The 21,369-nt window shown below is 37.1% G+C and overlaps 3 protein-coding genes across 3 annotated transcripts; 2 read left to right on the forward strand and 1 right to left on the reverse strand.

The window, feature by feature from the left end:
* Positions 1 to 7,146: 7,146 nt before the first annotated feature.
* LOC116198705 (zinc finger protein 2) lies at positions 7,147 to 8,464 on the forward strand. Its single transcript, XM_031528929.1, has one exon. It carries the CDS (start codon positions 7,505 to 7,507, stop codon positions 8,033 to 8,035), a length of 531 nt encoding a protein of 176 aa, XP_031384789.1. The 5' UTR covers positions 7,147 to 7,504; the 3' UTR covers positions 8,036 to 8,464.
* A 4,135-nt stretch (positions 8,465 to 12,599) lies between these two features.
* Positions 12,600 to 14,246, reverse strand: LOC116200953 (probable xyloglucan endotransglucosylase/hydrolase protein 23). Its single transcript, XM_031531968.1, has 3 exons — positions 13,706 to 14,246; positions 13,311 to 13,504; positions 12,600 to 13,212 (listed from the first exon to the last, which is right to left on the reverse strand). The coding sequence occupies exons 1-3, from the start codon at positions 13,985 to 13,987 to the stop codon at positions 12,795 to 12,797; spliced, it is 894 nt and encodes a 297-aa protein (XP_031387828.1). The 5' UTR covers positions 13,988 to 14,246; the 3' UTR covers positions 12,600 to 12,794.
* An 827-nt stretch (positions 14,247 to 15,073) lies between these two features.
* LOC116200952 (peptidyl-prolyl cis-trans isomerase CYP28, chloroplastic) lies at positions 15,074 to 17,445 on the forward strand. Its single transcript, XM_031531967.1, has 2 exons — positions 15,074 to 15,848; positions 15,967 to 17,445. The coding sequence occupies exons 1-2, from the start codon at positions 15,161 to 15,163 to the stop codon at positions 16,173 to 16,175; spliced, it is 897 nt and encodes a 298-aa protein (XP_031387827.1). The 5' UTR covers positions 15,074 to 15,160; the 3' UTR covers positions 16,176 to 17,445.
* The last annotated feature ends 3,924 nt before the right edge of the window (positions 17,446 to 21,369 follow it).

Consider the following 21,369-nt stretch of genomic DNA (forward strand, 5'->3'; position numbering starts at 1 on the left):
AAAAAGTGATATTTTTTTTACAAGTAGAACAGATATCGACATTGATTAATTAAAAAGTCAATCCATATCTTTTTTTTTTCACGGTAGATAGTCAATCCATATCTTCATTAACTAACAATTATTTCACTTTTCCAATCTTCTCTCTCCCGTCTCTCCTGTTTCCTTCAAGATGTCCTTTCTTTAATTAATTTTATGATTTAATATTAAAATCATAAAAAACATTTGATAATCTATATTATTTGATATATGCTATAAAGGTATAATTATATTTTTGCAAAAAATTTAATATAGCAATAAAAACAATTACGTTAATTCAAGCACAAATCTTTTTCTCAATTTTCATTTGAAATAAGCACCAAAAAAATACATTTGAAACATTTTCTCTTTCAGACTAAAATGTTATTTTTGTATAAACAGGACATAATACTTGTTAATATTTAAATAAGGCCTTTCTAATAATTCAAATATTTTTATATTTCAAAAGTTAAACCTAAAATCTGTAGATTCTAAAAAATTAGAACAATTACATATACACATATAAAGAGTGGACTTACGGGATCAAAGAAGGAAATAGAAAGACAAATCGGCCAGTGGTGATTCATCAGAGGTAACCACTACTCCTGACAAGGTCGTGTGCAATGGTGGTTGTCGGTCAAAGGCCCCCGTTGCTCAATTTCCTACTTTCTATGAAAATATGACCAAGAGTATGAAGAAAAAAAATAAGAAAGAAAATGACAAGAGACAATCAAATAATATGTCGAAATATAGAAGAAAATTTATGATATCCTTAAAAAAAGAGTAAAATCTATGAAAAACAAGATATAAAAGGTTACTTGAGAACCATATGTAAATATTTTCTATTAAAAACTTATAAAGTATCTACAAATTATAAGGGAATGGATATCTTATAAGAGGTGGCATACTTTTTGAAATATAAGAACACGACCCTTAAGATTTTCGGGAAATAACGTCGAGACTTTTTTGAGACTTCTTAATGAACTAATTTATGAGAAAATTTTTAGAGGGAGAAGGAAGTTCAAATGATTTTTGTATATATCTATTGGAAAATTGGAATGTATATATAGCAGAAAGAAATGTTGCTTTTTGAATAATCACATCCCTTTAGCAATCATATCATTTCACCCGAAAATCAAATTTAACCAAATATGAAATAGTATTTGATGATTAAATTTATCTATACTAATTTAACTATTAAATTTAACTTCTTATTAAATTATAGATTTTTCTTTTATTTTTTTCAGTTGAATTTTTATAGTTTTTTTATTATACTGAAGAAGATATAATTTTATAATAATAAAAATAAAAAATTATGTGATCTATGAATTTTGATTAGCCCTAGGGAATGCAATAGCCTCTTGAAATGTTATTTAAAAACTTGTTTCGCTTGTATTGTTTGAATGAAGGACATTTACCAAAAGTTACGATAATTTCAAAAATTAATTTGGTTTTGTTAATTGTGTGAAGGGGCAAGTTTGTAATATCATTATTGGGCAAAATTGAAAGACAAATTGGAGAAATACTTCATTTTTTTTGCCATTGAAAGCATGAAAGGCTGCAGGAGATAATGATGTGTGAAATTATTGGGCAACGAACATATGATACAACAAAATTTTGAAATTATAAATCGATATGAAAAAAAACAAACGTACCTGCGATAAGGGTTAACTCGGTTGAGATAGATGTAAATGAAAAAAAAATAAAAATTCAGTCACAATGTTACATAGGTATTTTTAGAATAATGAATATAAGCATTATAAAAGTAAGGGGTTTTTACCCCATATATCCCATGAGTTCACTGTTTTTTCAAATCTATTATATACTTTTAAAATTATCAAAAATATCTCATGGTTTACTCTCTTTTTTTCCAAATATATCCCGGTGTTATATTTCCGTTAATGAAACGTAAGTAGACTCTAAATCTATCTCGTGATTTTAATTTTTTTCTCAAATCTATTAGTTTTAATTTTTTTCTCAAACTTATCCCATGGTTTTAATTTTTTTCTCAAATCTATCCCAGGTAAAGTGTCACAATGGCAAGACCGTAATGTTGACGGAATATATAACGATAGGATAGATTTGAAAAAAAATATATAAATCATGAGATATTTTCGATAATTTTGAAAGTATATGATAAATTTGAAAAAAATGGTGAAACCATAGGATATATGATGTAATTTACCTTAAAAGTAATTGTGACCAAAAGTAACGAATTTGAAAGAGTGTAAGAAAAAGTCACGAGGGTACATGGTACTTTTGGATTAATAAAAATTAGAAAAACACTTCATTCTTTTTTATATATAGTATAGATATAAGAAAATTAATGTAGCCTGAGATTTTCTCCATAACCCAACCATTATTTGTGCAAACAAATTCCTACAGAAAACCCAGACTTGTCCATTGCCACTTCTTAAGCTCAATCTCACTTGATCCCACAGGAAATAAAGAAAATCGTGAATTAGCTGTTTAGTAGTCAGTATTGTTATTGACTTTCCATTCCCTTTATACGAAACTAATTTCCACTTAAAAGTTCAAGTTGATAAGTTGTGATTCTTAAATATCATATAAACCAATAGATTTGACACATGTTTTCCATATGAGATTAATATCCTCAATACACATCCTCATGTGCAATGTGTGGTTTATTTATGCCTGCACATTGTCACGTGCTCTTATACACGTACTCTCAACAACTAACCTCAAGCCGGGCTCATCAACACACCCTAATATATAATGCGTGGTTTATTTCTGCCTACATGTTGCTATGTGCCCTTAAACACCCACTCTCAACAACTGATCTTGAGCCGGGCTCATCTTCCGTACTCGGGTGAGGGGGGATTAACACAAGGCGCCCTTTTTTACTGCTCTCGGACATACCGGGCTTGGCGTGGTATTGATGCCCATACGCGTAACTTAAGCTCTGATACTATATTGAGTTTCTATTGGACTTATATGGGGTTGTACCCATTTTCACTTAAAAAGTAAAGTTGATAAGTAATGGTTCTCAAGTCTCATATAAATTAATGAATATTAATATATCATTTTCATGTGTGATTAATATCCTCAACAACTATTCATGATCTTATAGATTACGTATCAATTGAATTTAGATAAGATGGGTCAATTCATATTAATGGGCATGTTATACACACACATATATAAGATGTCAGTAGTTTCCCTGACACGAGATCAAATTATATACATATATAATATCGAGAGTGACACCAATGCATATCATGAGACAACTGATCAATCGAGACCTGAGGCGCCTTGAAGAGCGAGATTAACAAGTTTGGCATTATATATGGTGCTGTACATACATTGTACATATATATTATACATATGCAAGTAGCTATAGCTAGAGCTTTCCGGGTGAAGAAGTTAGGGCAACCACATTTAATCTTTCTACATATTCACCCACTAATAATAAGTTAAAACCTGAAATAGTTCCCATGCATGCATGTGAATTCCTCCTTCCTAGCCAGGTAGGCCCTGCATGGTGCTTCAGTTTGCTAACGAAAACCTCAGCACAATCAAATAGTAAACTGAGTAAAATCACCGCATGCATGGCCGCTCAGAACCATTTCTTATCCTTGTTGTCAGTAATTAATCATTGTTCCCGTACCATTCGAGAGACAGTGAACGAAGACAGAGACTGTGTTAGTGGAGGGAAATTTTCATTCTCAAAATAAAAAAATATGTTTGATGGGATTAAAAAGAGAAATTATAAGAATTTAATAATTAAGTTGAATTTCCCATTAATTAGAAATCTCTTTCTCTTACAGTGTTCCGACAAAATTTCTCTTATTCCACGACAAATTATGTTCGATGATCCTTTTCTTTTTAGTTTGTCATTTAATGTTGTAACGTACAATTCCAAGTAACCTCCACTAATTTCGAGATCTGCTTCGGGATGTTCATTACCAGGGGAACAGTTCCAAATTATGTAATACAATGTCCCGTTGCTCTATATATATACACATATATATAAAGGAGGAATTTATGTTCTTAATTTTTTTTTCTTTAAAGTTACATGATGGTCTTAATTAGAGTGCATTTATTTGGAAGACCAGTATCTTTACCAGAAAGTACTAACTACATGGGTTTCTCAGTTTGTGTTTTGTTCTTCCCTGACACATGATATACTTATCCCGCAATCATAGCCGACCAAACCTGATTGTTTGATCCCATAATCATAAAATAGGTTTCTGTACTGTATATATATAATTCTTTATGGATGAAAATACCCATGGATCATCAATTTGAAAAGTAGATCCAGTGCAAGCAGATGGTCTGCATCTTGAAATGATCGGAAAAAAATAATTAATTCATAACATGGGAGGAAAACATAGGGATTTGCTAACTTTACATAAAGATCAGGTTGTTTAGGATTAATTATAAAGGCTTTGCTAACTTTATATAATGATCAGGTTGTTTAGGGAAAAAATAATTAATTCATAACATAGGAGGAAAACATAGGGATTTGCTAACTTGGGATTGGGAAATGTTGCGGCAAAGCTATGTTTCAAAGTGAAAGTGAAATTATAATGTGTCGGAAATTGTTGATATTATTCATGTGAGTGTTCCGGAAGTTGGAGTGTATATATATATTTAAATGGTAGGTGTTTGAAAAAAAAAAAGACTGGGTATAATTTGTCTGCTACTCGACAAGGGTTGGAATATGATAGCCCCATGTGCATGTTCTACGGTTCAGTTTTCCTTCCAAGGTTTTGCATTAAGGCTTTCTCGGATGGAGATGTCTTTCCCTTGTCTCCAAGCTGGGTCTCACATTGTTACATAGGCACTACATCAGATAGAGATAAACTTTTTAAAAAAGAAGAGACACATACTCCATTCATGCCTCTTATTCGGGCCCACATTCATATTATATTAATTAAATACATATAACTACTATTATATATAATAATATACATTCTTAATAGTTTTGATTAATCAAATTAATTAAAATTTACAAAAAATACAAAATAAATAAAATAAATTATTACAAAAATAAATTAGATTTCTCCAGCGACCGTAGGATGCAACGGCCAGAAAATCTAGCCGTTGCATCCAATTTAAAAAATTTAAAAGTGGGTGCAGGGATTGCCATGCGGCAGCCTCGTATTGGCTGGCCCGTGCGTCGCCCTTTATCACCTGGCAAGGGGAGACCGGGGGCAGGCCCCGCTGGAGGCAGCCTAAGGAATGCCCGCAGTTGTAACTCATGATATAGGTAGAGAAAGAGAGATGGGAAGGATTCTTCTTCGTCTGGTGTGATGATGCAAAGACTAGGAAGAGCCCTTAATTAGAATAACGTATATTATGTTATATAGAAAGGGTAATAATGATGGATAAATTTTTTGTATGGAACTCTTCTTATACCTATCGAGCTATAATTATCTGTCTACGTGGGTGTGTATATATATAGTTAAGTATATATAAGTTCATTACCCATGTGAGTTGATTTAAGTGGTTCGATACTCATTCCTCTTAAATAATATCTCGGATTTGAGTCTTTTGGATTGAAAAAATTCACGCTGTGAGAGTTTTACCCCTTAGTGGATCGACTCGGCTCAACTAAATTAGTGGGGACCCATTAGATTTTCGGATATTATGATTTACATCGAAAAAAAAGTTCGATTACTTCCACACAAAAAAAAGTATAAGCTCCATTATACTAAAATAATTACATTTATTAATTTATTAATTTTTCATCGTCGCGTATAATCAGAAAAGGATTTCTCTTTTCATTGCAACCTATGATTGAAAAATATTATATATATTAAATGTTGCTCGCATATAAATGGAGGAGTGTTGGACAATTATATATAAATATCTCTGTACATATACATATATATCTATCCAGCAAACTATATATCAAGCCCAAGGTCTCTTCTCTATTATATTATATATCAGTTTGCATGTTCAGTCTAGTCAAAGATCCCTTATCTTGTTTAATCTCATTACTTTTAAAAGCAAATTGATTCCTCCCTCACTAATCCTGTGGGCCCTGTACGATACATGGCGATGAAGAGATATAGCTAACCTTTTGAAGATAAATATATAAGTATGATTTGACCCAAGATTGGACGATGACGATTAATCTATCACCAGAGGGAAACTTTGAATTATTACTAATCGGCCGCATATATGGTTATCATCCACATCGATCGTGCGATAAAAAGGCTGTACTTATGGTGGATTACAGCTTTGACATTTTGTACTAGTTATTATTGGGGTATAGTACATATAAAATCTTCACCCTTGCTCCACGCACGGTTTAAATATTTTAACTCTTAATGAGCTAATTCGGCTCGAATTGGACTGATAGGGGCCTATTAGCCCGCACACTAATAATAAATATGATTTACTTTTTAGTTTTTTGCTTCATGCCACCCAATAATAAGCTACAGTCTTGTGTGATCAATAACCCAACAAAGGGGTCGGTTTGAAGTTCAAGTAAATTGATGAGGATTAATTATCCATAGGGATCAAAAAGGAAAAATGTTGTCAATAACCACCTGGTTGGCTGAGGAAATGAAAGAGGAGATCAACCACGAGATACAGGTAATACAGACTGAACTCTCGGCGAATAAACTTTGTTTCTATTAGTTAAGAATTCGAAACTTGCTAAAAGAATCATATATATGATCCAACTCAAGTCGACATTGAAGTATATTAATCATATTAATTAGTAAGTTGAAAACATTTTGTATTGTCATCTTAAGAAAAGGAGATTGTCTCTACTTGTTGCATGTATAACTTGCTAGTTGTGTTGTGTGTGTGAGAGAGTACTAGCTAGCTAGGCATGTATGGATTTAGGGGAGGGGCGCGGGGCAGATGAATTTAATTATCCCCTTTCACCCTCTTAACTACATGATACAAAATTTCTTTGAACTTCGCTCCTATTGGACAAAATTTCTATATCCGTCCCTATAGGTAGGGTCACTCCATTGTCACATTGTAAAATGAAAGGCATAGGTAGAAGCTCATCATGAAGAAAGCAAACAAATAGAATTACCCTTCAGAAAAAAATAAAAAAATAAAGGGAAGAGTAGAGAAATATATAATAATAATATTAGTTCTATAAATATAACGCGCGAAGAGAATAAATATTGTATGGACCGACAAGGGTTGCGAATGCTGCCATTAATGGAGGCGACAAACCTTCGATTCCCCACTGATCTTTGAGCCTCTCCTGTTCCTCACTGAGCTCTCTTTCCCTCACTCTTATAAGCTCCATCTTCTCCTCACTCTCTTCCAAACTTCCTAGTTCCCCTTCCAACCCCTCCACCCTCAATATATTAATTAGATCCTGCAAATCACAAACTCTCATCATCTCCTTCTTCTCTTCATCGACAAACCTTATATATGCGGCTCCACTCCACACTAAATCACAACTAATAAGCTCTCCCTCACAATATTATATGCTTATCGGCTAAGTAATCGGTCCAGTCTCTGGCTGTGCCTTCTCCCTCAATCCCTCGAAATGGATTATCAACCCAACACATCTCTTCATCTGAGCTTAGCTAGTAGTAATGACCAACCAAGCCTAGAGCTCTACCTCGACCCTTCCTCCTCTTCCTTGTCCTCCTCCTGCCCAGCCCACGAGCCCCGTATATTCTTGTGCAACTTCTGCCAGAGGAAGTTTTACAGCTCCCAGGCGCTGGGAGGACACCAGAACGCGCACAAGCTCGAGCGGACATTGGCCAAGAAGAGCCGTGAGCTAAGCTCGGTAGTCAACAAGCCCCAAGAGGATCGGCCGACTGGCAGGGGCTCTCGCCACATCGGGCGGTTTCAGCCCTCGGTGGCAGCCCATGCAGGCAGGTTTGGGCCCGGCGACATGAGCTTCAGGAGGAGTTCTACTGGAGACCATCACATGGACGTGAACTATGGTGGCCTTAGGGAAGGCTTGAGTTCATGGACGACGACCAAAGGGTACAGTGCTGGCAGGCATGAGGGTAGTAGTCATCATGTTCAAGACGAGTTTTCCCACCTCGATTTGTCTCTCAGGCTTTAACATTACAATAAGGAGAGGCATGGCATCATCATTATTCATTAATTAAGCTCTCCAAAACAAACATATATAATTCCTTCATCAAGCTTGTTATATTAATTATTTCAGGTTTTTTCTCTCTATGTATGTGATTTCAATTTTCATATATATATATATATATATAATGGAAAATAGCTCGATTGGAGGATTGGAGGGTTCAATCGAAGGAAATTGTTCAATTATATTATTGTACTTTTTATTCTTCTGAAAATGTATTCAGGGTCAAGCTGACGCCCGAATGAGGATTAGTTCACAAATAGGCTGAGGAAAATCTTGAGTTCGCTAAGAAAGAGATTGAGGTCTTGGCAATTCCTTTTCTTTGCTGGCCTCAATTTTATTGCTCATATATATAGTATTGATAATGAATGGGACTTACAAGAAATTGGTAGGGCATATAATGTGGAGTTTATTGTTCCCTGCACATAAATAGAACTGTTCAGGCTGGAGTTCTTTTTGTTCTCTCTGTGTTTACTCTTTAGAGCTATATTTCTTTTGGGCCAGACATATAACAGATCGATTCGGTTTATGAATCTATCATCTATTTGCAGGGCATATATATACTTGGAAAATATGTTATATACTGTATATAGATGCGAATTAGATATATATATATATGTATATATATACTAATTAACAAAAGTTGGTTCGATCCAATGGAAAATTAAGTAGACCCCATCGACTGAGGGAGGCTGGCATTCTCATCTTCGACGAAGGAAAGGGGCGTAGTACTGTGTGGACCAAATATCCAACTTTGGTTGGATCTATTAATTGTCAGTTTCTGGTCCAAAAAAAATCAAGAAACAGAATTATTGAGTTCCTTTTTTTCTAAGATTAATCAGATGGCATCACATTTTTTATATATGACCCGCAGATATGCATGCATATGTTTCTCCATATCATGGACACAATCAAACATCGAGCATATAAATACCAATCCCCCCTGTTCTCTGTTGTATGAAGGTTTTTTCGCTCAGTTAGGTTTTCCCAGGTATATATCCAATCAATCGTTATCATATATATAATATGCACAAATATATATAAATACATATAGCAGATAGCAATACTGCATGTCCATGTGTATCTGGATGTGTGTGCATATATACACAAATATACATACATACATACATACATACATACATACATATATATATATATATATATAGGTGCAATAAACCCGATTGTCTATAAACATATGACTTGACAGAATAATTAGTAGGAAAAGTAAAAGAGAGAGAGAGGTAGTAACTGAGAGCTTCGTCGACCTGTCAATTTCCAAATGGTAATGTTCAGTCTTCCCACAACTAATTTGGACGTATGGAAAATGATCTGAAGAGACATGAATTCAGGGGGAAAAAAATCTTCCAAAATAAATATCTACTCTATCGTAATATCATGTGAAGGGAAATGGAGAGAATGCAAAAGAGATAGAAGCCATCCTGTCTGTGGTAGCCAAGAGTCGTGATGTGTTGATCCTTTCAGTGGCCATGTTCTATCACAATATTTTTAAACTCAAATTTCATCGAACATATGAAACGTGAAAGGAGACATAATTTCGGGTTGTTTACACATAGATATTTCAAGATAAGGCATGAGGTCTCAAGAGATAGCAATCACATTTTTCTAACAACGTATGTAAATGCTAAACTTCTTGAAATCTCGACCATCCGTGCATGTTCTCAAGTTTTGAGATTGATCAATATTTACTTACTCTATATGTGGTCCCCGGGCTTTGCCATCTCTAGTTAGCTAGTCCACCTCCAATGTACAACAACGTTATTCTCGAATATTCTTATCCAGGTCGTCGCCTCTTCGTCACGTTCATGATGATTGTGAATGGAATTTGTGAATATATCTACACATGCAAGAGTTCTCTCCGCAAAAAAACTGTTCCCACAATTTGTTTTTTTGCCCTTTTGGATGGTAATGCTCATGCTGACAAGAGAATCCTCTCATGCATTTGTGGTCCATGATGTTTCATTTTGCATGTATTGACACATATGGAATACTGTATCTATTGGTCCATCTAAAAACTGTCTAAAAACCAAGACAGTAAGGAAAGAACTGTTGTGTGTTGATCCATCATCATTCATCAATTAGCATAGCTACCCACCTATAATCCAATGAGAAAGAGGCCCTTTTTCAGGAGAAGGTCCTGTTGGATCTCATTTTCAACGTGAATGATCTAAATATTTTAACCATTTTTATTAACTTCAATAAAAAAATTCATGAACCTAATGAAAGATATGTAAAGAAAAATGAATTTTCACCCAAAAAAAAAAAAGAATCAAATATATGATTTTTCTGTCATATTATACTGAATTAATTCTGGATTGAGAGCACGTGTGTCATTCCATCGGATCCCTTCACATATGTGAGCTTTGAAGTTACAATAACCTAAAATCGCATATATTGTTTCACTCTCTTTGAGGGTAACCACGTGATGATTCATATAGCCTTTGGATTATCACTCTCTTTCCACGTGTCAAAAGGAGATAGATCCAACTGTCATGCATCTATCTCCTCTCATCTCACGAAGACCCCTTCATCTGAGGGAACATAACCCACGCACATATATGCTTGTAAGCTGTATTTCTAGTACTTTAACTCCTGTGCTTCAGTATGGACTTAACAGCGAAGAAATGTCTAATGACTTGAGAGAGAGAGAGAGAGAGAAATGTCTACTGAATTTTTTTTTTTGTGGGTGTGTGTGGGGGTGGGGGACGAAGTCTTAGAATTAATAATTAAGCCAACATAACATTTTCTGATTAGTGAAAGAGAAGTTTAATTAACTAGAAGAGAAGGAGAGGGCGTGTCATCGAGTTTTTTTTTTTTAAAAGGAGAGGGTGTGTTATGGTAATTAAAATTTCTATATTAGATTCTTTTTTCACTTATAAAAAATACATAAGCGACTAATAGAGTGGAATGAAAATTCTAATAACTAAGAAATGGATATGTGTATTCCCACGACAGGTATTGAATTTGGAATCTCTTGACTAATCATACTAAAGTGTACACCATTACGTTACACCATCGATTTTCTATGTTAGATTTTGTTTTAAGGCCATATGGTACAAAACTTGAGACTATATATTGATATATAATGTGAAAATTGATTCTCTCGGAGTCCGGGTTTACGTGCACCGGTCACAATTGATCCCTTCTCTAGCTACTTTTTGGGGATACATCGAAATTATAATGACTACTTCTGGCAAGTCGTATTGACAACTACCTAGAGATAATGTTTTACTCGGATATAACACATCCAACTTGCAAATGCCGCCTATGCATTCTCCCCTTAATTTGATTTTGATGTTACAATTATATAAAAATCAAAGTTAAGTACTTGATGGAACTTATTAAGCGAGCTGTGGTTTCATATTTGGGATGGATAGGGAAATTTTGCATGTAATTAGAATGTAATGATGCATGCCCCTTTGTGGGGGGTGTAAGGGCCCACTGATTGTCCTTTCAGTTGGTTAGACGTTGATTGGATTTGAAAGACTTTGGTGAAGCAAACGTCCTCGATGGCAAGCTGTTTCTTTCCCAATTATCAGTTACAGGATTAAAGGAACAACACCGGTTCATGATGGCACTGGAGGGGCTTATTTCCCAATTTGGAGCCTGTCGCTGTTAAGCTCCATGTGATCTAAGTAATCCCTTCTCATGATCCATCATCGCCATACTACATCGATCAATAATTTAATACATTTCATGATTATAACTCTCCTTATTAATTTCTTGACCGTAACTAAGACATATAGGCCGTCCATCTAGATTATTGCGAACACATAGTTAAAAAAAATAGAAAGAAACTTATGGGGAGATTATTAGATAAATCAATCGGTGATATATATACTAGCTAGCTACAAGTGCTAATAATTTTACGAAGCTCCGGCAAAAAATTTTAAAAAAATTATGAAGCTAATTAATCTTCGAGAAATTAATCTCGTTAAACACTATGAAAATTTTCCACAAGACACTTGGGACATTCTCGAGAACTTTTGGACCACATGGACGATCATGAACTTGGTCTAAATTAATTTGCTTTAGTTATAATCAATCAATCAATGTCAAATACATATGTATAGCTCAATCAACTGGCTCTCCTTACTTTTCACAAGTACATTAGACATGCACATTGCCTCCCTGCTCAATTATTGTGTCTGATCAAAGTACTTATTGCTTTAGGGTTTTATCAATCATTTTCATCATTGAATTTGAACTTGATTAATATTTAATTACTTCCCTAAATCTCAATGGTGTAATAATATATTAATATTTAATATATATCACAACTACTTCCTTCAAAGCTATAAACACCTTGACTTTAACACTCTGTTTGGTTTCAGAGTTAAAATCACAAAAATTTTAACTTTAACTTTAACTTAATACACTACACAACAAAAACACACGTTTCCCAAGTCAAATTTATAATCTCATCTCATTTGTCATTTTCCACAATCAAAATCAAAGTTACTTTAACTTCGAAACCAAACGCACCGTAACTGATCCATAATAGTATAAATTATATAATAGTGGATGGATGTATTCACCTCATTAATTATTTTGTACCAACATATCTAGCTAGCTAGCTAGCTAGGTTGCACTTACATTATATATATGATAAAAACTGTTTGCTCATGCAAATGAATTAAGCAAACAAACTTATTGAGTCTATATTATAAAAGGAAAATGCGTAAATCTTGGACCACATATGCATACATCACTGAGAGTTGTCAATGCAATTCATGGAAGATGTAGCAACTTTGCACTCGGGAGGCATACCACGAGGGAACCTTTTCGTATCGGCACAGTAATCGTAGATCATGTGGTTCTTCCGGACCCAGCGGAGACTCTCCTGTCCGGCGGAGTCCAATTCTTGCGACAGCCAAGAGCTTGATGACGAAGTGGGGCAAGAGGATGCACCGGAAGACCAAACACAAGCCTCTGCCCTGAAGTTCCTATAAGAGGCCGTGAAGGGGGCCTGGGCCCAGTCAGTCTTCACGAGCCCGCCTCTCGTGGCCCAATCGTCCCCGTTCCATAGGCTCGAGTGGATCCTCATGGGCTGGGCCTTCGGGAACTGGACCCCGATTGATTCCAAGTTCTTGAACTCTCTAATGGGTGTGCCATCCACAGAGAAGCTGCAACATATACATACAATACATTTAGGTGAAAAAGAAACATAGAAAATTAAGATTAGGATGAAGGGCCTTCGTAACATAAGCAAAATCATCTTTACATGATCCGTTGGGGGTTCCAAAGTACGGAGTAGGTGTGGAAATCTGCGGTTGGATCAAACCACAGGTGAAACTGTTGCTCCCTGTCGCCTTTTTCCTCAGTGAAAACATTAGTGTGGATGGTGTAAGGTTCACCACTAAGGTTCCCCAAAAACTCAAAGTCGATCTCATCCCAAGCCATGCCCTCCGACCGCATCTGCAAATTGTAAAGGCTTCCTGTTAATACCAATACTCTGAGCTAGCTATGTACCCATGATCCAATTTGCATATGTATGGGGCTTGATAAGGATTTCAGGCCCAATGATATGGTCGGGCAGTACATAGGCATGCATGACAAATAATTATGACAAATATATAGTTCAAGTTGGTCCAACAAGTTCTCTAGAAGACTACTTACATAGTAGGCAGTGACCGTGCCAGCGGAGTTTCTGGGAACAAGCTTGATCTGCATGTCGATGTTGCCGAAGAGATACTGGTTCTTGGATTGGAAGCCTGACCCCGAGGCTTTGTCAAGGGAGAGGGTGAGGAGTTCTCCATTGTTGAGTATCTTAGCTCGGCCATCTCCCCACATGATGTCGAAATCTTGGTAGAAGTTACCCGTAGAAGGTGCTACCAGGAGGCTGATCATCACTAACATGCTAATAATACGACCTATCACAGAGGAAGTAGGAGAAGTCATTGGCGAGGATATTGAACAAAGTAGTCGATGAGATTGGACAAGTTCTTTTTCTTACATATTATATAACCAACATATACATATATATATGTGTGTGTGTGTGTGGTGGTGTTGGGTGATTGGCGAAAATTGATTGAATTTGAGGTGTTTATGTAGTGGGAGAAGCAGCAGCTATGCTAGCAGTGGCCAACAAAACTACACTCGGAACCTCTCAAGTCGGTTCCCGTGTCAAAACGTCACCAAAGGTTTTATTTAATTTCATGGCTAGTTGTGGTCCCAAAAAAAAAAAAAAAGTCATGGCTAGTTAACATTATTTTTGTGGGTTTAGATAGATAAATGTATTGTCATCTAATATATAGCTAGCTAGATCTATATATGTGAGATTAAATAAGAATTTATTCTCAACAAACGACATATCAATACTTATGCCATTTTTGAAAATTATGCTCTCAGCAAAGATTCTTGAATTTTGTTTCAAGTCATTCGATATTTTGTGAATATATGTGCTCTCTTACATCATTACAGAGTCGCAGAATACATTCACTGCTGCCTAACTAAAATTCGTGTTCATCGATGGCAAGAGAGTTGGGAACAGCTAGCAGCCATGGCCAAGATTGGCGATGATGATGAATGGCTTATATATATATATATATATATATAGATGTGTATACGTGTAATGGCTGAAGCTGCCATGCTTTTTGCTTAAATTCAGTTTGTGCTGCCACATGCACATACACATAACAACTTTATCATTCTCGTAACGTCAGGAGCTCACTTAAATTCAACGCACGCGTTTTGTAATAAAACCCCCCGTTAACTGTAAGCTGACCACTTCGAGATAAACATAACTATTAAATAAATTAAAAACCGACGCGACAAGTCATGTTCTTTGGACTCCACATATTGGGCTTTAGGCCCATACTTGGGCAACGTTTGGGCCAAACTGACTGTTGTACTACTACTCAAAGCCCAATTATAGTGGGCCGCAGAGGAAAATGACGCCCGAGAACATTATCTTTATCCAATTAGATATTAATGGGCCCCACCCTGTTCTCCCACAGCAGATTAACCACCCAATTTCCCCTTCAACTGTCTGTCCCTCCCCCACTCTCCGGGGAAGAGAGAGGGGCCAAAGCCAAAGAACATGACTCCAGACTCCACACCAGCTCTAATCCGATGATCCTCTCCCTCTCCTCCCTCCCCTCCGCCCCTCTCCACCACCGCCCCAACCTCTCCTCCGCCATCCCCCTCACCCGCCGCTCCTTCCTCTTCTCCACTGTCACTGCCACCACCACCCCAGCCGCCCTTTCCCTCCCCTTGCCGCCGCCGCCACCAGACACCACCATCACGGACCGCGTGTTCATGGACTTCTCCATCTGCCCCAACTACTTCCGCCCCGACCGCACCCTCTCCGACGACCTCTCCACCCTGTGCTCCGGCGACGAGGCCGACTCCGCCCCGATCGGCCGCCTCGTCCTCGGCCTCTACGGGCGCCTCGTCCCCCTCACTGTCTCCAACTTCAAGTCCATGTGCACGAATCCCAACTCATCTTACAAGTATACCCTCGTCAACAAGATCTTCCCAGGGCAGTACTTTCTTGCAGGTCGACAGGGCCGCAGGGATAAAGGGGAGGTGAGGCCGCCCCTCACTTTGGAGCGGAATACTGAGACTGTCGACCCGAGGGCCTTTGAGCTTAAGCATTCTCGGGCGGGTATCATTTCGCTTTGCTTGTCAGAGAACGACGATGATGAGAAGATTAAGATGGACCCTGACTACCGAAATGTGGAGTTCTTGATCACTACTGGACCAGGCCCCTGCCCCCAGTTGGACAACAAGAACATTGTCTTTGGGACTGTTCTGGAAGGTAGTTAAATCAGTTGCATTTGTCTATCAAATTTTCTTTCTGCTGCGATATTGTGACTTTACCTTTGTTCATTTATAGAAACTCAGCACTATTTTTTATTTTTATTTTTCCATCTTAGGATTGGACGTGGTAACAGCTATAGCTTCAATCCCAACATATAAGCCATCAGAACGTATCCGCCAGTTCAACGATTTGGCTGAGTTTCTGGGAGACGATAGAGCGCAGAATGCCCGAGCTATGTGGAGCAGGCCTCTCAAGACCGTTTATATCAGTGATTGTGGAGAGCTCAAAGTCTCAAATCCCACTCTTTCTCCTAGCTTACCTTAATTTTCACAAAAGGAGTGGCCCCGGATACGAGAGATCTAGAAGATTTTGTTGTATACTGACCAGATGGAAATTGGAACTGATGTTCTTCAAGTCATATTCACAGATTATTATCCGCAACCAAAAATCAGTAAGATGAGGTGTAGGTAAAACAATTGTGGTAACTGTGCTCGATGCGTGCTTATAGTCAACTTTGTGTAATAATTTCGACAAAGCCAATCTACAGGGAAGTTTCAATGCAACGTCCAGTTTTGGCTAATTCTGATGTGCTGGACATTTGAACAACTGTGATGAGGAAAGAAGAGGAGATTTGGAAGACGCTTTCATAGATGCTGATAGAGAGTCCTCCCACGGCCGATTCCTTGGAAAGGCAACGTTCCTTGGCTTAGAATCAATAGCAATGGGACGTATGGCAATCGTTCCCCTTAAATCATGCAGTGCACAGCTGCAGTTACAATGATTTGGCCTTTGCTCGATCTCCATATCCTGCATTGATGTGATCCTATGGTTTCTATGTTCTCCTGCTTGATCTGTGTGAAACCTCAGGGAAGCTTTTGGACAGAGTCCAGCAAATTGAATTTTCTGAGGGAAGAGTTTGAATTGATTGTTGACTTGACCTGTCTATGATTTTGAAACCCCTGGAGTCAGATTAAGCTTGAGATATTTTCCAAGAAGAGAGGCCGCTCTCGATCGATTTTTCTTCTCGTATCTTCTTACATTACTGACGTGAGGATGCAAAGGCGCTGATTTTTGAACTGTAGGCTGTTTTACTTGGAGAGCAAAGCTCTGGACATATCACACCTAGTGCTCGATTTATCTTTTGAAAGGGCATGAAACTCGTATTTCAACGAGTTTCTTGCTCTCGGTGGGTTAGTTAATTTCCCCACGTCAGTGTTCATACAGCTGATTCTGCCGTGAAGATGCCTTTACAACTAGTCAATATCCATATATTTTGCCCCTTGGGTATGTTGGCAGTTACTACTGATCGGTTTCAAGCTATGATTGGAAGCTGCAGACTAAGACTGGACGAGCGGAGCTCGACTTTGGATTCTTACAGAGCAAGGTATTCTTGCTTTTCTCTCATGGGAAAATTATTATAAAAAAAAAATTAAAAGAGTTACTGGAGTGAATCTCTAGGAAACAAGAAAACAACAACTTCATGGTAATTCAGTGATCAGCTAGTTAGTATTGCAGGCCGAAGAAAAATAAATTTATGAGAGCCATTCAAATTCAATTGCATTATGTTTATGGTCACTGATTACCACTTGTTCTATTGCTCATGTTTCTCAATACTTGGACAAACCCGAGTTTATCCTTCGTACATTGGCTACAGTTTTTTTTTTTCGGTGATACATTGGCTACAGTTTAATGATCATACTCATAATAGTATCTCGATGCTGTCTTATTTTTTAATATTATGCAATTAATCGAGGACTACTATGTGGTGTCCAACCTCTCCTGTCAGCATTCAATTGAACTAAGCAAAACTATGACCCCAGTACATTCTCCTTTTCCAACATTATGACATGTACAAAGTTGTCCCACTCCCGCATAAGAGAGTTTTGCACAGCATAGGCTGGACATTGGATTAGTTGATTATATATCATGATCATATTTTACCCTCAAGGGCAGCTGCAATTCTCGACATAGGAAATCTTAAGTGGGAATTCTTTGTCATGAGAAAATGCCAGGAAGAAGGCATTAGAAGTAGTATTTTACAAGGAAAATCTGGGTGAATATGAACATATCAGGTAAAAAAGAAGAACCATTATCTATCTGTCAAAATTTCTGCTGTATCAACTTTACTTCTTTGTGGGCAAATTGGAGAGGAAGGAAGATTGAGAAGAGAATTGGAAGATCTGCTCAACTGACGATGAGCAATCAGCCCAGAAATCTTTCTTTTGGAATGATATGCTGTTATTTCGAGAGCAGGAAATATTCAAGCAGTTGTTGGCTTTCGATTTGTGAAGCGCACACTTGCAGTCACAATGATAAGACCTTCGCTGAATCTCAAAGTCATTCATTGACAAGGTTCCATCGAAGACACAGCCAATCATTATTTCTGCTGCTGCAGCCATTTGGTTGCCCTCTCCCACTCTCTCTCTCCATGAAACCTCTGTGTGTTTCAATTCGTGTATGCCCCGTCGATGGTTCGATGAACCTTTTGCTTGTTCCATGAAGCTCTTATATAGATGTTAGCAAACAGAACAAGGAAATGGTTTTGGAGTTCCCTAGCAAGAACAATTCTCCATTAGTTGAACTCAAGAAAGTTGCTTAGTTCTAAAATGTTGCCATCGAATTAGTTAATTAAAATTTGTTTTTATCTAGGCTTAGGATCCAAGGAAAAGAAGTGGTTGCACTCTCTTTTCGGCTTTGAAATATCCGTTTGCGTAACAGAACTCTGCTGGGATTTCTCCAAGAGACAGAACTCTACTAAATTCATTAAAAATTGGAACCTCACTATTTCCACATTTGAACTGTAGTGTGCAAAATGGGAACTAATAATATTGTTTCTACTGGTAATTATCAACATTACATGCTGCGATGTGCCATGGAATCTAATAATATTTTGCTACCCCGTAAGAATAAAGTAATGTGGTTTGTTCAAAAGGAAACACCATTGCTCTTTCAAGTGACAGTATTGACTTATCTTTATGCATCCTTAACTTCTTGATTATCAGATACTTGCTCAAAAGAAACTCATAAGTTTTGCTTCATTAATGCTAAGGTCATCGCTTAGAAAAAGTAAACGAAGAATAATGTAAGGTCCGATTTATGCAATGAACTTGTGTCTATTTCAAGTTTGTTTATCAGATTTTTTTCATTACTGACTGAAAGCCTCTTTCAATGGTGTTATTTGTATAAAAAAGGTGGTTTCTGGTTTGCCTTGGCAAGTCTAGTATTTCTCAGCAATGATTTCATATAAATTTGTAGGATTGAAGAGAAGACATGACAGTGTTTTCCCAGAGGTTAGTATCAGAGGAAGCATTTCCCTTGGTAGAAAAGGCCAACTTTTCGTGGTCAATTTTACATTTAGAGAGTAATCTTTAAGCCATAATCCATGTATTGAATTCCATCATCGATGGCCAAGTGGGGCAATTCTCAAACTTTCTGAAGAATTCATGCTTCCTCTTGCATTGTATTTGGCTTCTCAGGGAAGTTAAGACATGTGACTCAGAGACATTGATTATGGTATGAGGACCTGAACTTCAGACTGCTAGGGATACACACGACGTTTCGATTACTTGCTGTTTCTTGGAAAGAAACATTGGACAAAACAATCACCAAGATTTTGTCGACCTGTAACTGTGGTGTAGGAACAAGGGAAAAAAAAAAAAACAGATCTCACAGCAAAAGATGTTAGCTTATCAGTTAGCTATTACTTTGAGAACCCAGCTAAGAGTTGTTCCTCTTGGCCTAAATTACAAATACATTCGTAATTGTAATTGTTAGCTGTCTCATTTTCTTTTTATGAAATCGATGGAGAAGTACTATGTGATGCAAAGCCTTTCCAGTCAACAATCAATTTACTTGAGCAAAACTATGAATTGGATTTACATTTTCTTTTCGCGAACATGTTTGACTAAAGTAAAATTGTCCGACGTCAGAGAGTTTGCAAGGACTCAGGTAGAAAATTTGGACGTCCCAGCACCTTAAAAAATAAATGTCTTTTTGGTTGAACATGGGCTCATTTCGCTATAAGCCATAATCATTTTTAATTTTAACAGACAGATTAGCTTAAATAGAATAGCTGCAATTCTCGACGTAGGAATATCTGAGTGGGAATTCATTTGTCATGAGATAAATGCCAGGAATAAAAGGCATTAGAAGTAGTTTACAAGGAAGAATCGGGGGGAACATATGGAGGGAATGTAGAAAAGAATTGAACAAAGAACCATCATCTATCTGTCAAAATTCCTTCTGCATCGACTTTCCTTCATTGGGGGCACTCCAGAGAGAAGGGAAGATTGAGAAGAAAACTTAATGGCTTTGCCAGATACCAACAATGAACAATCTGCCCACAAGTCTTTCTTTTGAAATGATATGCTGTTATTTCGAGAGCAAGAAGGATTCGAGCAGTTATTGCCTTTCGATTTGTGAAGTGCACACTTGCAGTCACGATGATAAGGCCTTCGCTCAATCTCGAAATCGTTCATCGACAAGCTTCCATCAAAGACACACCGAAGTATCATTTCTGCTGCTGCTGCGGCAGTGGCCATTTGAGCTCTCTCTCTGTGTTTGCTTTTTGTCTATGCCTTTAGTTGATGATTTTGATTCGATGAAGCTTTTGCATGTTCAATGAAGCTCTTATATAGACATGCACAAACAGAACAAGGAAGTGGCCATTGGAGTTTTCTAGAAACAGTGATTCTTTGTTAGTTGAATTCGAGAGAGATGCTTAGTTCCAAAATGTTGCCACCGAATTAGTTAACCTGTACTTGTTTTTACTTAGGCTAAGGATCCAAGCAAACGAACGTCCCATTTCAGTTTCCGGCCATGAAATTTCATTTTGTATGACAAATTCTGCTTTATTGGATTATCAGCATTATGTGCTGCAATCTGCCCTATGCCCATGGAATCTAAAATAATGCTGTGATTGAAAGCAAGCCCAACAACTTATCCTTTTGCATCTTTAACACCTATTTTCGAGTAATAACTAATTTAGATGGTCCTGAGAAGAGCCCACAAGAAGCATTTATGGGTCTTGATTGTCGTGTATTTGTTCCAAGAAAACTCGTAAATTTTGCTGTGATGTTGTTAAGAGAGAGTCTCCACAAAGAGCATTTGGATTTTGCATAGAATTTGGTTTCGTCCTTATAGGCATTTTCTAGGTAGAAAGAGGCTGACTTTTTTATTGCGACAATTTCATTAAGGAGGATCCCATGAATGCCTTGTCATCTCTCGTTACATGTTGCGATCTTCCCGATATGCTGTATGGAATCTAGGATGAAACCAGTTTTAAAGCGACAGTTTTCTACTTTTTCTTTTTTGACGTACTCATCTAAATTAACCTTGAGATAATTATGTTGAATTCCTTCGTTTTACTGCAACTTCTTTCGGGTTCATCCAACTTTTCATATAACTATGTTCTGTTATCACTAGAATTTTCAATGGCAACTAGTAGTAGTTACAAACAGATTCCAGGTAGAGCATATAGAGTTAACCACCTATCTTCTGCATATAAATAAATATATAT

This window comes from Punica granatum, chromosome 3 (genome assembly GCF_007655135.1).
Source record: "Punica granatum isolate Tunisia-2019 chromosome 3, ASM765513v2, whole genome shotgun sequence".
Classification (NCBI taxonomy): Eukaryota; Viridiplantae; Streptophyta; class Magnoliopsida; order Myrtales; family Lythraceae; genus Punica; species Punica granatum.

What these genes read in the sequence shown, in the direction of transcription:
- LOC116198705 (XM_031528929.1), top strand. Translation starts at nt 7,505, where the DNA reads ATGGATTATCAACCCAACACATCTCTTCATCTGAGCTTAGCTAGTAGT.
- LOC116200953 (XM_031531968.1), bottom strand. Translation starts at nt 13,987, where the DNA reads ATGACTTCTCCTACTTCCTCTGTGATAGGTCGTATTATTAGCATGTTA. An exon ending in GCACGGTCACTGCCTACTAT is followed by an intron (nt 13,505 to 13,705) that starts GTAAGTAGTCTT and finishes TACAATTTGCAG; the next exon opens with ATGCGGTCGGAGGGCATGGC. An exon ending in TGGAACCCCCAACGGATCAT is followed by an intron (nt 13,213 to 13,310) that starts GTAAAGATGATT and finishes TATATGTTGCAG; the next exon opens with CTTCTCTGTGGATGGCACAC.
- LOC116200952 (XM_031531967.1), top strand. Translation starts at nt 15,161, where the DNA reads ATGATCCTCTCCCTCTCCTCCCTCCCCTCCGCCCCTCTCCACCACCGC. An exon ending in CTTTGGGACTGTTCTGGAAG is followed by an intron (nt 15,849 to 15,966) that starts GTAGTTAAATCA and finishes TTTCCATCTTAG; the next exon opens with GATTGGACGTGGTAACAGCT.